At 37.8% G+C, this 15,635-nt stretch overlaps 1 protein-coding gene across 15 annotated transcripts in view; it reads right to left on the bottom strand.

Moving 5' to 3' along the window:
• Positions 1–15,635, bottom strand: part of PPIP5K2 (diphosphoinositol pentakisphosphate kinase 2) — a 93,462-nt gene that overhangs the window by 73,555 nt on the left and 4,272 nt on the right. For all 15 annotated transcript variants that reach the window (XR_006281269.1, XM_038401444.2, XM_038401450.2 and 12 more), the window contains exons 2-3: positions 2,416–2,807; positions 127–322 (exon numbers count right to left, since the gene is read on the bottom strand). Coding sequence is in view for 14 of the 15 variants with exons in the window: in XM_038401444.2 (XP_038257372.1) it covers positions 127–322; positions 2,416–2,559 (340 nt within the window). In the remaining variant the exon portion in view is untranslated. The remainder of the gene's footprint in view (positions 1–126; positions 323–2,415; positions 2,808–15,635) is intronic.

Raw genomic sequence — 15,635 nt, 5'->3', positions numbered from 1 at the left:
ACCCAAAACAAAAAGCCCCTAGAAACTGCTAACTTGTAATTCGGCTAAATATTCAATTAAAAGAATAAAAAAAAAAAAAGACTAAAATGAAGTAAGAGGTTCATGCTACTACTTGAAAAGCTTTACCTTTAGAATGAAAAGAAATGAGACAGTCACATAAAGGCCAGTTTTCTACAGGTTCATTCAAAATGACATCTTCTTCAAATATTACCACTGTGATGTACTTAAACATGGAGAGGCGTTCCAGAATTTCGTTCATTGGTTTGGACTTGGATTTCTTTGCCATGGAACATATCCCAACCACAATCAGCCTTTCTGGTGGCTAACACAAAAAATAAAGTTAAGTGGTGTTGGGTTGTTTGTGGTGGTAGCGAAAGTGATTAAGTATTCCCAGCGTACATTAAGTGCTTTACTAGTCAATGAACAGGGACATTATATTTCAATCCAACATTTGTAGATATTACTTTTAAATTATCATCTAGCAATTTGCAATATTAGATGTTCACAGAAAACAGTGTTTGACAATTTGCCTTACTATTGCCACATGAAGAATGACCTGACAAATTGTCAGCAGTACTAGTGTTGCAACAATTCTTTACCAGTTCAGGTGCACTACCGCACACTTATGAATATTGTTAAGGGTCCTTTTCTCACGCACAAATTTGAGAGAATCAAAAACTGAGCTGTGAATGTCAAAACCCAATGAGATTATGCAGAAGAATCCCTTGGAAATGAATGTAAATAATTTACACATACTTAGAAGCCCCAAACCTCCTTTTATTTTATTACACACTATTGTTATAAGTAAAGTAGGATTATTGTAACAGATTAGAAAAAAAATCTCTCTAGTTTTCCTGTTTCCTTTGTGCATTTCACAACACTTCCTGTATAGACAGTTTCACACTCTCACTTTATGTTGGTTTCTCCTTTTTTCAGTGGATCTTTCAAACAGCAAAAGAGGAAAGCAAATTTTTAGAGATAAGAAAATGTGACGATTTTAAGTGGATTTATTTAAATGTTTAGTGTACAACTTTTTCTTAATGTATACCACAAATATATGAAAAGCCAATACAGTCCAAGTTATCAAATGCTACTGGATGCTTAGTTTGCATTTCCAAATTGATTTTAACTGTGCAGCCTTATGATTAACAGTTTATTATGCTTAGCTTATAAGGAAACATGCCCGCAATCAATGAAAATGTAGTCTAGTGATCACTTCCTGTAGAAGTCAGAAGTTATGCATCTGCTAGTATTATTTTGAAGCAAAGGCTGAGCTATGAACTGTAGTTTTAAAAAGAGTTATAGCATAATTTAGATGGACTGCAAAGCAAGAGCTGCTATATCAGTCAAGCTAAGATGTTAGCAAATACACCAACTATAACTCCAAGCTCAGAACTTTCTGAAAGACCATCTATGGTATAGTTTAAATAAATAAAAATAAAATAAACCTACTTCCTTGTGTGAGTTTCTAGAGACCAGTGTAATAAACAACAGGAGAGTGGAAAGCTGGCTGTCAATTAGTGGAAAATGAGGAATAATTGAGGGAATGAAAAAAAATCTTACTTATTTTCCATCCACTACCCTACCACGATAATCATGAGTGACCATACAATCACCCAAGTATCAATTTTAGATCACTGCTTCAGAAGCATAGTACAGTACAATGTAAATTAAATTGCAAGATTTCAGAGACTGAGTATTTGCTTATGGACAAACTTGTAGCACCAGAAAATTGCACATATGTGACCTCTGAAGCAACACACAAGGGAAAAAAATATTCAGAATTTTTTTTAGAAGTTGTTAGCATGCGACTTTCTTCATATAACATGATTTCATATTAAAGCCTAAACAAGGACCTTAATCAGTGATTTTCTAAATTGAAGTATTTTTATAAAAATATTTTTTTCTCTGGGTTAATGTTTTGACTTAACAGCCATTAAGACCCCATTTTTTTAAAGTAATCTGAGTAGGTACTTGTATACTACACTGATGAAGACCTAATAAGAGTCCTGTAGCAGCAACAGAAAGTAGCTACAAATATGCTAGTAGGCATACTTATTCTAAGACCATAAAGTCATGTTATTTTTATTGATGCCTTTATTTCTACGTTGCACAAAGAACTCAGTCCTGCAAGATTCTGAGCTACCCGGTTCCAATCGACCAAAGCATTTAAACACATGCTTAACTTTGAATATAGTAGACTACTCATGATTTAAGTTAAGTATGTGCTCAAGTATTTTGCTGGGTTGAGTCTAATGCGCTCAGCAACTAACAGAATCAAACTCCTAATGCATATTATGATCACAGTACCTGTAAATTCTGAGAATAATATTTCTCAGCATTTAGTATTTTCAAGTAGTTATGCCACTAACTATACCTTTTAAAAAAAAAAAGATACTTTCCTATAGTACTTACAGAATCATACTCTTCATCCTCCTCTTCTGCATGGTCATAGAAATGATCGAAGTTGACAGATCTGGATGAATCCAATAATTCATCTCCATCTCCGCCACCCACAAAGAATCTAGGAGGGTCACTCTCTGTTGCGCTAACCGACATCTTTACAAGCACTAAACTGATCTATGTTGAAACTGCAGCCACTTCAATAGCAGAGATACTGTGCATATTCTCCGTAGCCAGGGAACATACAAATCCTTTGCAGTTTGTCACTTCTTGCAGCCACTTTTTACTGTGACAAAGTCAGCTGCCAAATGCACTTTAACTGCTATCATCAGTTCATTGAGTTGTTGCTCCAAAAGAAACAAAACCCCATAGGTTAAGTTTCTCTGAGAGGGCAATCTTTTATCCTAAAGGAAAAAACAAACAATTCCTGAAAAAAAGTTACATTTCATGGAAAAAAAATTTTAACACAATTTTCAAACTTATCTGGCGCAAAAAATACACAAATGGTCAGGAAAAAGTGCCAAAATAATTTAAAATTCCAAGACAGACTAAAAGTAGCCTTAAATAAATGTGTATTTTAGGGGAAAAGGTTATTTCTGAGACTGATTCACAGTTTAATCATTGATCCACAGGAATCAATCATGAAACAAAGGAAAATAACACCCAAAGCAGATTTTTTTCCCCGTCAGGAAGGGTGGCTGAAAAAGATGAAGTGCAGAAAATATTTTTTATCTCTGCCTTTGTTAGAGAAGTTCAGAAATTTAACTCCCATTCTTGACGACAGCTACTTTTATACTACACTGTTTTCTGATCACATTATGCAATTAAGACAAAAAGAAAGGTGTTTGACAAAAATATTAGCCAAAAATTAAAGGGAATCACCATGATTAGAGATTTTAAAGCCAGTTAAGTTCTGCAAATAGACCTATCTTCAAATAAAATTCTGCAGTAGCAGAGAAACAATTATATTTCTACTTGACAGCATGATTTTTTCCAGCCCATTTAAAAAAAAAATTGCAAAATGAATGCTACTTCTATACTAAATAGATAACACAAACAAACATTTACAGTGACTTTCATTTCAGTATCAAAGTGGTTTATAAATATAAAGACTTAATGCTTTTATGATGAAGGCATATATTATGCCCATTTAAGCAGAAATCTGAAGCACAGCAAAGTAACTTGGCCAAAACAGTTGTCTATAGAATCAAAGAGCCCAGATGATCAATCCCCTGCTGTAATTCGTATCTTCAGGGATCCACACAGACAAAACAAAGAATCACAATTACTGTAAGGTAAGCAACTGTTCTTTCTCCAAGTCTTTATGTGAATCCCTCTGATGGAGACTAGCTAGCAGTTCCAAATTAACAGGAGGCGGGTTCTGTGTCTTAACTACAGCTAACTAAGAACCGCTCACATCACCAAATCCAGGGTATACTGTTTGATAAAGATGTGGGCTGAGTGCCAAATAGCTGCTCTGCACGTCTCAGATACACAAATATTTTAGGCATGTTAAAGAGGTAGTCTCGGCTGTAGTTGAATGGGCCTCAGTTCCTGAAGGAAAGGGCATATCTGCCAGTTGGTAACAGATTGTAATGCACTAAGTCGAACTATAATCTCTGGGATGAGTTGGCATGACCTTGCACACCCTTCCCCAATGCCAAAAACAGGGTGAATTCTTGAATGACTTTGTCCTGTCAAAGTAATGAAGTACTTTATATGTTTTCAGAGTTTGTTTCTTTCCCACGGATTTCAGAGTGCTTTGGAGAAAAAAAAAAGGGGGGGGGGGGGTTGATGGTTTAAATGGAAAAAAAAAAACAAACACAAAAAGCCAACACCCAGACATCATCTTATCCTGAGAAAAGTGTCTATATGGGCCTGAATCTCACTAAGGTTTCTGGCTGAGGTGATGGCCACCAGGAAGACTTAAGAGCGAGATGGCGAAGAAAGCACTTGGATAAGAGTTCAAAAAGGGAGGTGGCGATAGTCTATAAAGCACTATTGCTGATAGGAGGAAACTTTCTGAACTGTCCTTGTTATCTTAGAGGTCTTCCCCTGGGAACAGATGTACAGACATCCAGGGATCTCAGTGTAGACCAAAAGCCTAATGGGAAGAAAATGTCTCAAGTACAAGTGTACTCCATTTTGCTTATTTTAGTATATTAGTATTGCCTTATACTCCATTTTGCTAGCCTGGAATTAGTAAAAAGAAATTGTTCTGAGTTTATTCTTTGCTGATTGTGTTAACATTTGCTCTCAGAAGGATAGAAGTTTCAAGGCTGTAATTGCCTTATTTACTGTTTGGTGCGAGTGAAGAATGTATGGTGAAACTGGGAAAGGATGACTGGGCTGGATGGTCAGGAAGGCAGTGGAGGACTCACAAGGTACCAACTTTATTATCAATCACCTGGACGGCAGATCGACCACCCTAAAGCAAAGGCATACACCCCAAGGACAAGAAAAGGAGTTGAGCCAAAGGACCTATAAGAAACAGCTGTGGATCCTTCAGGTAACAACTCTGAATAATGCTTAACAGAGCAACGTTGAATACCTCATGATTGACAGCTCTGGTGTGACACAGCAAGGTCCATAGACTTGTATGGGGACTTATCACTATAAAAGAAGGGTGTATTGCCATGGGATTTTGGGTTTGTTCTGCATCAACATCGGAGCTTCGAACGCATTTGACCGAGCCCAGCTCCCCCCTCCCTCATGTACATTTTCAGCTGGCCACTGGAAATGACCGAGCAACACTAAGGACTGGTAACTATAAGATCCAGCTGCAGAACCTTTAGATGTGCATGTATAAGGAAGCATATGCTGATTTCAATGCTTAAATTTCTTAAACACGGCCTATTGTCTTATCCCCTTTAAAAAGATTCCATGTGCTTCTTCTAAGCATAGAAGCAGAGCAGCTCTAGAGTATTTACAATATGCAAGAACTCATCTATGCAGGAGCTCAATAGATCTGGACTTCTGAAGAGGAGATCTTCTTTAGTCATTTGGACTTCTGAGAATCCTTCAGGATTGTAATAAGGATGCCCTTCTCATGGTGATATCTATAGCCATGAAACAGGCCACTTGGAGCTGAGTGGCTACTAATTGTTCCTCTTAAACAATGGCTATCAGTTTAGCCCTAGCTTCCTAGGGGAGCTTAATGAACAGTGATACTCTGTCCCAGGCTAAATAGTCATATTTAGCAAATAGGGTTTGAGAGTTGGTTGTCTGTAGTTTAAGAGATGCCCGAGTGTGGTCCTTCTACCCAAGAGGTCAAATCTCTAGGGATCTTTGTCCTCAGGAGTGTGGTTTTAGGTGGTCCTGTCTGCTTGGATTTGTGCTTTGCTGCAGATATCACTAGGGAGCTAGGAGTCGGATGCAAGCAGAACTACTCAAATGCCTTTTGAGTGACTTGGTATCTTTTCTTCTGCTCATTTCACATTGGAAGTAGAGAGGCTGAAGTCTGCCATAGGTCTTTTGCACGCTTCTATGACTCCATTTATTTGCATTGCCAATCTGTCTGGCAGATTACAATGGAGAGTGTCAATTTATTTGCTCTCTCTATCCTTCCCAGTAACTCCTGAAAGAACTCAAAGTCATCAGGAGGTGTTACTGGAGCAGCTGTCACCTCCTCACCCAGAGAGGAGCAAGTTAGATCTTTAGGGTAAGAGATCTCTCCTGTGGACCTTCGAGAATTTTCAACAACTTTCTCCTGTTCCTCAAAATAGTATGCTTTCAAGGTGCACCAAGTTAGACTGTATGTACCCCTTATACCTTGACTGACAAATAGGCATTCTGTTTTACAGTTTAATTTGTAAATAGCTGTACTAGTGAAAAATTGTGGTTTTGCAGAAGATACCCAGCAATGGTAAAATCCCTTTAAAGGGAATGTCAACAGAATGCACATCATGTTCATACTTCCTGCTTTAAGTTACAAGCCTTGGCACTTCCTGTTTATGCTCTCCATAATTCATTTTTTGACCTGGCATAGCAGTAGCATACCAAACTATTTCCCTTTTTTGCACTTAAGCATGTACCAGAAACAACACAGCAAACTAATAAATCAAAACCAGAAATAAAATACATATACGCAAACTTAATCCTACCCAAACTAGGGACGTGTGTTCTAGTGATATAGACCTTCAAACATCCAGCAATAAAAAACAAACAAATCAGACTCTGTGAGGTTTTTACTTCAGTGAAGCGCCATAGGAGTTTTGGAATACAATGCCACCTTCCTCTTCTCCAAATGTACTCTAAAATAGGAATTATAATCCAAAGAGCATTCTTTGCCAACGTAAAACCAAATCTTCCCCAATTCAAATCCACTTCCCTTCAGCAGTTTTCCCTATTCCCAGAAACCTCCACAGGAATTCAACTTGAGATTTACCATATTCACCTACATAAAAGTATTTCAGCAACTGCCAAAAACAAAGCAGCTGCACCAATAGTAGCAAAGGTGCATGTGCTAGTGTGGAAATGGTTCTGGATTTTACTGTTCTTATGAAGCCCTGATTAAACCTAACACATAAGGTCCTCCCAAAAAGATAAGTACCGTTGCATCTGTGCCATTACTTTTGGTTGCTGAGAAAGGAGTACTAGTTTTGCTAGTGTGAACACACCGGAAAGTAACATAACATTACCTCTACTGTATTCTACGGGGGTTTAACCATCACTTTTAAAAAGAAATTAAAATTACAGTATATATGTCCTTTTGTTCTTTCTCATGAAGGGCTGTATCATATTCCTAGTAATTACCAACAATGCTTAGCCAAGTATGTTACCTACACAAATGCTTCCTAAATCAAAAATTACACCATTATTGTCAAAACTTAATTCCAAAATGTAAGTGAAATTACAACTTCTGACTTTTACAAAAGTCATATACCCTTAATAATTAGGGGAATTTGATTTAGTTTGCTTTTAAAAGCAGGTACCCATCATCTGGTTTCAGTTCTAATCAGAGGAAAGTTGGTCAGACTTAAGAGTTTTCTTCAGTTCTCTCCCATTCAAATTCCGTGGAAAAAAAAAGACGTACAGCTCAAGTGGTCAGGAACTAAAGCAGAGACTGCAACTGTATGTAGCAATTAAGAGATCTATCCAAATTCTGAAGACTGTGAAATTCACCTGTTGCTATTTTCAGGTCATTTCAGCCTAAATTATCCATGCAGGGAGAACAGCAGAAGAACAGTATTGATGGCAAGTATATTATTTAGATACCCTCTGTAAGTTGTCAAAAATTGCATTCAAGATGCATACTATTCACTGGGACAACTATGCCATTGTCAAGAACCAAGTGTTAGAAAAATTTGACACTTACTGTCAAATATGTTCTGTGGTCGGAAAAAAAGCCAGCTTCACAGTGTAATAAAGCACATGTACAGAGCACATCAGATTCATAGTGCAGTAACTTATTGATAGCACAATTAAAACAAGGGTAGACACACTGACCAAACCCAGGCTTTTGTCAGCATTTAAAAGCAGTCAGTATTATACAACTATAAGTTTTTGCCTTTGGAACTTTATTTACTCCTCTATTCAGAAAGACACTGACAATTATTGTTTGCTTAAGCTCATACGTTTCCAAAAGATTCTTAAAAGCCTGAATATAAAATGTTTCTCCTTACCACTTCACTTTCCTCGTCTGCCACATGCAATGATTTCTTTCCCACTGCTATGAATGGAGTTTTATTTGACTAAAAATTCTAGTTTTACAACATAGTTGATGATGTAACAGAAGACTAAAGATAAGGTTTGTTAGGTTGCTGCTGATGTGGGCCAAATGAGGGAGCCGAGCAGTACAATATGTAGAGCTTGGATAAAGTCATGACTTTGTTCTCAGGAGGACTATACTCCACAGGGAAGCTTCAACTAGAACAACTCAAGATAAGGCTCTCAGGTTTAAGGAACTATTTTAAGTGCCAGAATTACGGATGTGGAACCTCTTACTATAGAGAGGCAGACTGAAATGCAAGAATTACACCTTTAGTAAGGCCTACCCCCCAGTAAAAGCATCTTCTCAAGCCCAACACAATCAGAAAAATTTGAAAGGGGAGGAAGGCAGGCAAGATGGAAAGAGGGACAAAACAGAGTGAACAAAAATGGTTATGAAAATATTACAATCCAGGGCACATTCAGTGTTTTACTTGTTGTAAAGTTCCATATATCTTACATGGTAATAAGACACATTAGAAACATGGAAAGTGGTGCACATTCCCCACTAGTTTACCACAATTTTAAGATCTCTGATCCATTTAAAAGTAATGAAATACTCATTGTGCCACTTTGATATTAATCTTCCCATTACATTACAAAAATGTTTCATACACTAAAATAGTGCCCGAGATGTGGCAAACATCTGCCAGACATTAATTACATGGATAGGATCTTTTAAAAGAACTAAAAAATGTCTATCCTACCATTAACTCCTGTCATAAATATAAAGGGAAGGGTAACCACCTTTCTGTATACAGTGCTATAAAATCCTCTTACCTGTAAAGGGTTAAGAAGCTCAAGTAACCTAGCTGGCACCTGACCAATAAGGGCCAAGATACTTTCAAATCTGAGGGAGGGAGGCTTTGTCTGTGTGATGCCTCTGCCCGGAGACAGATCAAGAAAGAAAGCAATTCAACTCCTACAGAGTTAGTAAGTAATCTAGCTAGAAAATGCATTCGATTTTGCTTTTGTTTTGACTTGTGAAATTCGCTGTGCTGTAAGGAATGTGTATTCCTGTTTTTGTGTCTTTTTGTAACTTAAGGTTTTGCCTAGAGGGATTTTCTACGTTTTGTATTGGATTGCCTGTGAGATTATCTTCCAATCTCATTTTACAGAGGTGCTTCTTTTATCTCTTTTCTTTTCTCTTTTCTTTTTCAAGTTCTGTTTCTTTTAAGAACCTGACTGATTTCTCTGTGATCCTAAGACCGGGGTTTGGGTCTGTGATCACTTTGTAACCAATTGGTTAGGATATTATTCTCAAGCCTTCCCAGGAAAGGAGGTGTAAGATTTGGGGGAATATTTTGGGGGAAAATAGGAACTCCAAGTGGTCCTTTCCCTAATTCTTTGTTAAATCACTTGGTGGTGGCACGTACCCCCCAAAGGCAAAAAGTTTGTGCCTGGGGGAAGTATTATCCTAAGATGGTAGAAATAAGCTTTCATGTGGGTCCCCACATCTGTACCTTAGAGTTCAGAGTGGGGAGGGAACCCTGACAACCCCGTCCAGCCATGCAGACTTATTTTAGGAATTTCGGATATGCAGTTTTGATGGGAAAAAAAGGGAATTTTCAATACAAAATTAGTTAACTTAGAAAAATTTACTACAGTATACAAAAAAGAATTAAATGAGTTTAATCCAGTAGATGAGGTCCAATAACTATTCTAAAAAAGTGATAGAAAATTCACACAAAAATCTATGAATAGCCAAGAAATTATGGGTCAAGAACCCCCAAATCAAGAATCTTCAACTCTCATTGGTAGATATGTACTTTTCAAAGGCAAATTACAAAATTAAATCCAATCTTCCATAGATAGTAAAATAGCAGCTCTTCGCTTAATGCTACAGAAATAATCACAACCAATAAAACACTGTGCGAGCACAACATGTTTAAAGTTGACAAACTTCTCTAAAATTTCTTTTTTTACATCACACACACTAGTTGAGGAATTAAATATATATACACAACTGAAGTCAACAAGTTGGCTATAAAGAGCTTGTTTCCAAAAGCCTGTGGGCCACAACCGAACTAACAAAATACCTAGTAAAGCCTTTGCTGTTTCTTCTAAACCTGATGTCAAAGACGACTTGTTGCATCAAACTGTGTAACAATCCACACTGAGCTGTGGATTATTTCACAATGCCATTAACATGCCATTAACAGAGGGAAATTGTATATTAAGAATAACTTTATTCAGAAGTTAACCCTTTCATTCCTTAAAGCCATTTTTTCCCCAGTCATTTAGAAACAAGGGTCTACGCTGGAGGCTGATTGTGGATATCCAGATTTTTTCAAAACCGCTCTGTAAACAGAGTATTGCAACTATTACTTTTTGTATGGTGCTTAAGAAAAAAAAAGTAAAGTGCTATATAAGAGCAAGGACGGGGGAAATCACAGAAGCATCGTATTGAAACAGACAAGCCTAGTCAGTTTAAATCTAATTTCCTGTTGGGCCCTGGGGAAATATTCTGAATAAAAAGTGAAGTCAACTTCCCCTTCCGCACTTGTATCTGACTGAAGCAGAGAGGACACAAACTGGAGAAAATGAAAAGCGGGAGAATACAAGCCAAAAAATTTCCCACAACAATTTGATACGGAAATAGGAATGTGAAAAAGCAAAGTATGTGAATTAAAGTCTTTCAGCTACTAAACTAGAGGTATCCAAATTAAAATAAATATGCTTGTATTAGTGCTGTAATTCATCAGCAGATTGGTGCTTGTAATGTAATCTCCTCAGCACCCTCGCAATGAATGCTACATTCTAATTCTCAATCAGAAAGGAGAGGTACAGAATGATATTCATGGCCAACACTATAGATAGAAATGCTACAAATGAGCAACAACTTATCTGGACAACGTACAGAATCTAAACATACTCCAATAAGAAACAGCAAAATTCTATTTAACCTTAAGTTAAACACACACTCAAGATGAGAATGTTACACAAAACCTGTAGCTACACTTGAGTACTAGCAGGCTGTTTCTGGACTGGAATATCATACTGCTTCCTTAAATCTTCTCAGAAAAATTGTACAATTTAAACATATAATATGGCTTTCCTCTATCAAACTTCATTGTGACAGTGCACCCCATATTCTTCACAGTGACATTATGATATAATCATGGCATAATTATGATGAATTTTATACAAGACAGGTCATGTAAGACGTCATTGGAAAAGTTATGATTTGCTGAATATGACTATCCTATTTGTATGCATGTACCATTTTTGTATCTAAAGTTAAGAATATTGAATAAGTATCTGTATTTCAACAGTGCTTATTTTGGGTGACACCCACAACTAGCCTTTCTGGTACAACGATGAAGAAGCCAGACAGTGCTGATGGCCCATCAGCAAAGACAATGGACCATGGAAGAACTTAACCTTCCTGTGAACGTTTTGGCCATCCTGTAAGCAATGGCTGCTATAACACTGCAAGGGCATGTGACCAGACAACATGTCTCTGGACTCCATCTTGGGATGTCAGTATTTTTCCACAAACCGGTCTGGGAACCAAGTTTTGAAACAAAGGGTTCCCGCCATATGCTAAAGCTATATAAGGCAGGGAGTGACATCATCTGCTGTTCTCCACCCAAGAAGACTCCTGGAAACACCCTAGGAACAAAGACTGAACCAGGGGAAGCGCTGGACCCAGGCTAAAGGGATTTCTAGCCTGTATGTGAAAGACCTGGGATTCCAAGCTGTAAAGCCAATGCAGCTTGTCCCTTAAGAATCTGCAGCCTACTTGTATCATCAGCCAGAGTGAGAATTTGCTAATTTATACTCTATCTTTCTAATATCTTAGGCTTAAGTTTGTGTTTTTGTTTATTTGCTAGGTAATCTCCTTTGATCTCTGTTATCACGGATAATCACTTAAAATCTATCTTTTGTAGTTAATAAACTTATTTTTGCTTTATCTAAACCAGTGAGATGGAGTAAAGTGCTTGGGAAATCATAACTCAAAAGGCAAAAGCTGTTGCATTTCCTCTACAGATTGAGGCAGTGGTGAACTGGATAATAAAATTCATACTGGTTGGGGTTGGACCAGGACCGCTCTGGGGTCCTAGGCTGGGAAGCTGGTGGTTATTTTGGCTGTAGCCTCTCTATTGTTGGTTCACATGTAGTGGCTGGTCAGAGAGCCTGCATGTAACTGCAGCTGGGTGTGTCCCTACCTATGTGTATGCCGGTGGAAGTGTAAAACCGGGAGCGTGTCTGCAGCTTGTCATAGAAACACAGTGAGAGATGGAGCCCAGGCCAGTGGGTCAGAGGGCTCAGTGGTTCCCCAGTTTCAGGTGGCACCCCACGGGGAACCTGTCACATTCATGTAACAAATATTTGTCTTTCCAGGGCATGACAGGCATAACTGAACTGTATGGAAACACGAGTTACCAATACACCAAATCTGCCAAGCCCTGCTAGTTTATGGAGCTGCTTTACCTCTTTAATCAAGAAGTACAGTGCAATATTCATCAGATCCCCTCTTAAGATAGGGGGAAACACTAAGCCAAACAGATGTTTCTGTTATCCCGAGATCTCTTTCACATATCAACACTCAGCAATCACACACCTTGGCGAAGTAGATTTAAGATAAATACATATAAATTTTTAAAGCATCAAAACATTGTAAAAAGACATCCTCAGATTTGAAGCCAAGAAACTGTGGAAAAACTTTACTGTCCCCTAATATTCCCATTCCCTAAATTAAATACAAGACCAGACCATTCCATGGTTCAGCAATCATCATACTGGCATCTACAGCCAAGAGGAGAGGAGCCAAGGGTTCAAGGTGCATGTCATAACTTAGCACTTTCACATCCATTTTCATTTAGAACAAAAGGAGTAGTATTCCTAGTAACCTTACCATCATTTCAGATAGGAAAACTGAGATGCAGAGAGGTTAAGTGAAACATTCTAGATAACAATGAATCCTCAACTATTGCAGTAACAGAACTCTGGACTCAGAATCACACCAAGCTGTGTGGACCATGGTTCTCTCCCACACTCCACAAAGCTTGCTTCTGGAAAACACAGCTTTTGGAGTCACTTTGGGGAGGATGGAGATAGATATACTAGGATTTCTACTCTATTAGAAAGGCAACTGGTACCTCTCACTATAGTTTTTTTTTTTTCCCCTAAAATATTCAATTTGGGGCTGAAGTTTTCCAGGTTTGGTCTCTTCTCAGTGGTAACATGTTTTGGAAGCTTTCCAGTGATTTAGGAGGCAATCTGAGTAAATAAACATTAAATACAAATAGTTTATTCTGTGTTTGTAAAAGAAAATATTTGGTTACTATATGGCTGCACACTGAAAAAACCTCAAAGCGGAGGAATAAATATATCAGAGGGATAAATACAGGAGAGGGAGAGGAATTATTTAAGCTCAGCACCAATGTGGACACAAGAGCAAATGGGTATAAACTGGCCACCAGGAAGTTTAGACTTGAAATCAGATGAAGGTTTTTAACCATCAGAGGAGTGAAGTTTTGGAATAGCCTTCCAAGGGAAGCAGAGGGTGCAAAAGATCTATCTGGTTTTAAGATTCTACTTGATAAGTTTATGGAGGAGATGGTATGATGGGATAATGGGATTTTGGTAAGTAATTGATCTTTAAATATTCAGGGTAAATAGGACTAATCCCCTGAGATGGGATATTACATGGATGGGATCTGAGTTACCCAGGAAAGAATTTTCTGTAGTATCTGGCTGGTGAATCTTGCCCATATGCTCAGAGTTTAGCTGATTGCCGTATTTGGGGTCGGGAAGGAATTTTCCTCCAGGGCAGATTGGAGAGGCCCTGGAGGTTTTTCACCTTCCTCTGTAGCATGGGGCATGGTTGACTTGAGGGAGGCTTCTCTGCTCCTTGAAGTCTTTAAACCATGATTTAAGGACTTCAATAGCTCAGACAGACATCGGTGAGGTTTTTCATAGGAGTGGGTGGGTGAGATTCTGTGGCCTGCGCTGTGCAGGAGGTCGGACTAGATGATCAGAATGGTCCCTTCTGACCTTAGTATCTATGAATCTATGAATGCAAAAATAAGGTTCCATCAGCAACAATGGTCTGGTTCACAGCCCTTCTGTATTAAGTGCTGCACAAACACAGGAAGACGATTTTGGAGACAAAGACTTTCAAATTAGATTTTGTCTTGCTTACAAATGTGTAAAATGAAGGAAGGAGAAAGTAATAGCAAAAAGATCATACTATTACACAACCTGATGATTCAAAAATCCTTAGAATGCCTTTCACCTTTTATAAATGAAAATCAGCTATCCCCGTCTGCGGCTCAACCTAGTCATCACTATTTGGCTTATTAATTACATGTGTCACAGCAGAAGTGGATCTTGAGGAGAAATATCAAGTAGGATTAGAAATTAGCTCAAGGAAAGCATTCCATGTGTATCATAGAAAGCAAAGAGACTTGAGAGAAATGTGCACTCAAATTGGCAGAACAGACCAAAAGGGGATTGTAAGACACCAAAGTAAATAAAAATACTGTGCTTTCCTGCTTATGCATTTTAAAATACAGTAGAACCTCAGAGTTATGAACTGACCAGTCAACCACAGATTTCATTTGGAACTGGAAGTACACAATTAGGCAGCAGCAGAGACATAAAATAAAATAACAGTACCATGTTAAATATAATCTACTAAATAAATAAAGGGAAAATTTAAATAAAGATTTGACAAGGTAGGAAATGGTTTTGTGCTGGTTTCATTTATATTAAGATGCATAAAAGCAGCATTTTTCTTCTGCATAGTAAAGTTTCAAAGCTATATTAAATCAATATTGAGTTGTAAACTTTTGAAAGAACCACCATAATGTTTTATTCAGAGTTAGGAATATTTCAGGTTACAAACAACCTCTATTCCTGAGGTAGTCATAACTCTGAGGTTCTATTGTACATAAATATTTGTACTCCACAAAAAAGCCATGATAGTGAATATCATTCAAATTTAGGAAGAGATTACTTATGTGAGCTGTGTAACCATTGTGTACACTATGGTTAGAGCCCTGCAAATCCATAGATCCCCGCTTTATATCTGCAGATATCCGCAGATCTTTGCAGATTGCTGATGTATGCGGATCCAAATTTTGTATCAGCGCAGGGCTCTAACGATGGTACATGCACCTGTTTAGACTTATCTGCTACAATCTATCTTTCTTTCAGGCATTTCCGCCCCCCTCCAATGAGGCAGTTTCATATTATGCAAAAATAGGCAAGATATTAACTCTATTCTTCATGCAGCAATGTTTCTAAAGAAAAAATAAGATGTGGATTTTTTGGTGCCAGTACTTTATGACCGAAAGGAGTAAACACTGTACATTAACTAGTTTAAAAACAATCCTGACCCAAGTCATTTAATGGGTGGAAAGGCTGCTAATCACTGGTACATGGTGAAAAAACTAATTTTCATGGAGTACATACCATGGTGCCATAGCAGCCTTATGGGTCCAAAAAGAAATCTTGTCAAGATACAAAGATATTAGCAGCTGTGCTGCCAAACACTACAGTGAGCTCATGTC

Source organism: Dermochelys coriacea, chromosome 5, assembly GCF_009764565.3.
Source record: "Dermochelys coriacea isolate rDerCor1 chromosome 5, rDerCor1.pri.v4, whole genome shotgun sequence".
Lineage (NCBI taxonomy): Eukaryota > Metazoa > Chordata > Testudines > Dermochelyidae > Dermochelys > Dermochelys coriacea.
The sequence above is the reverse complement of the archived record's forward strand: the minus strand, read 5'-3'. Positions and strand labels throughout refer to the sequence as shown.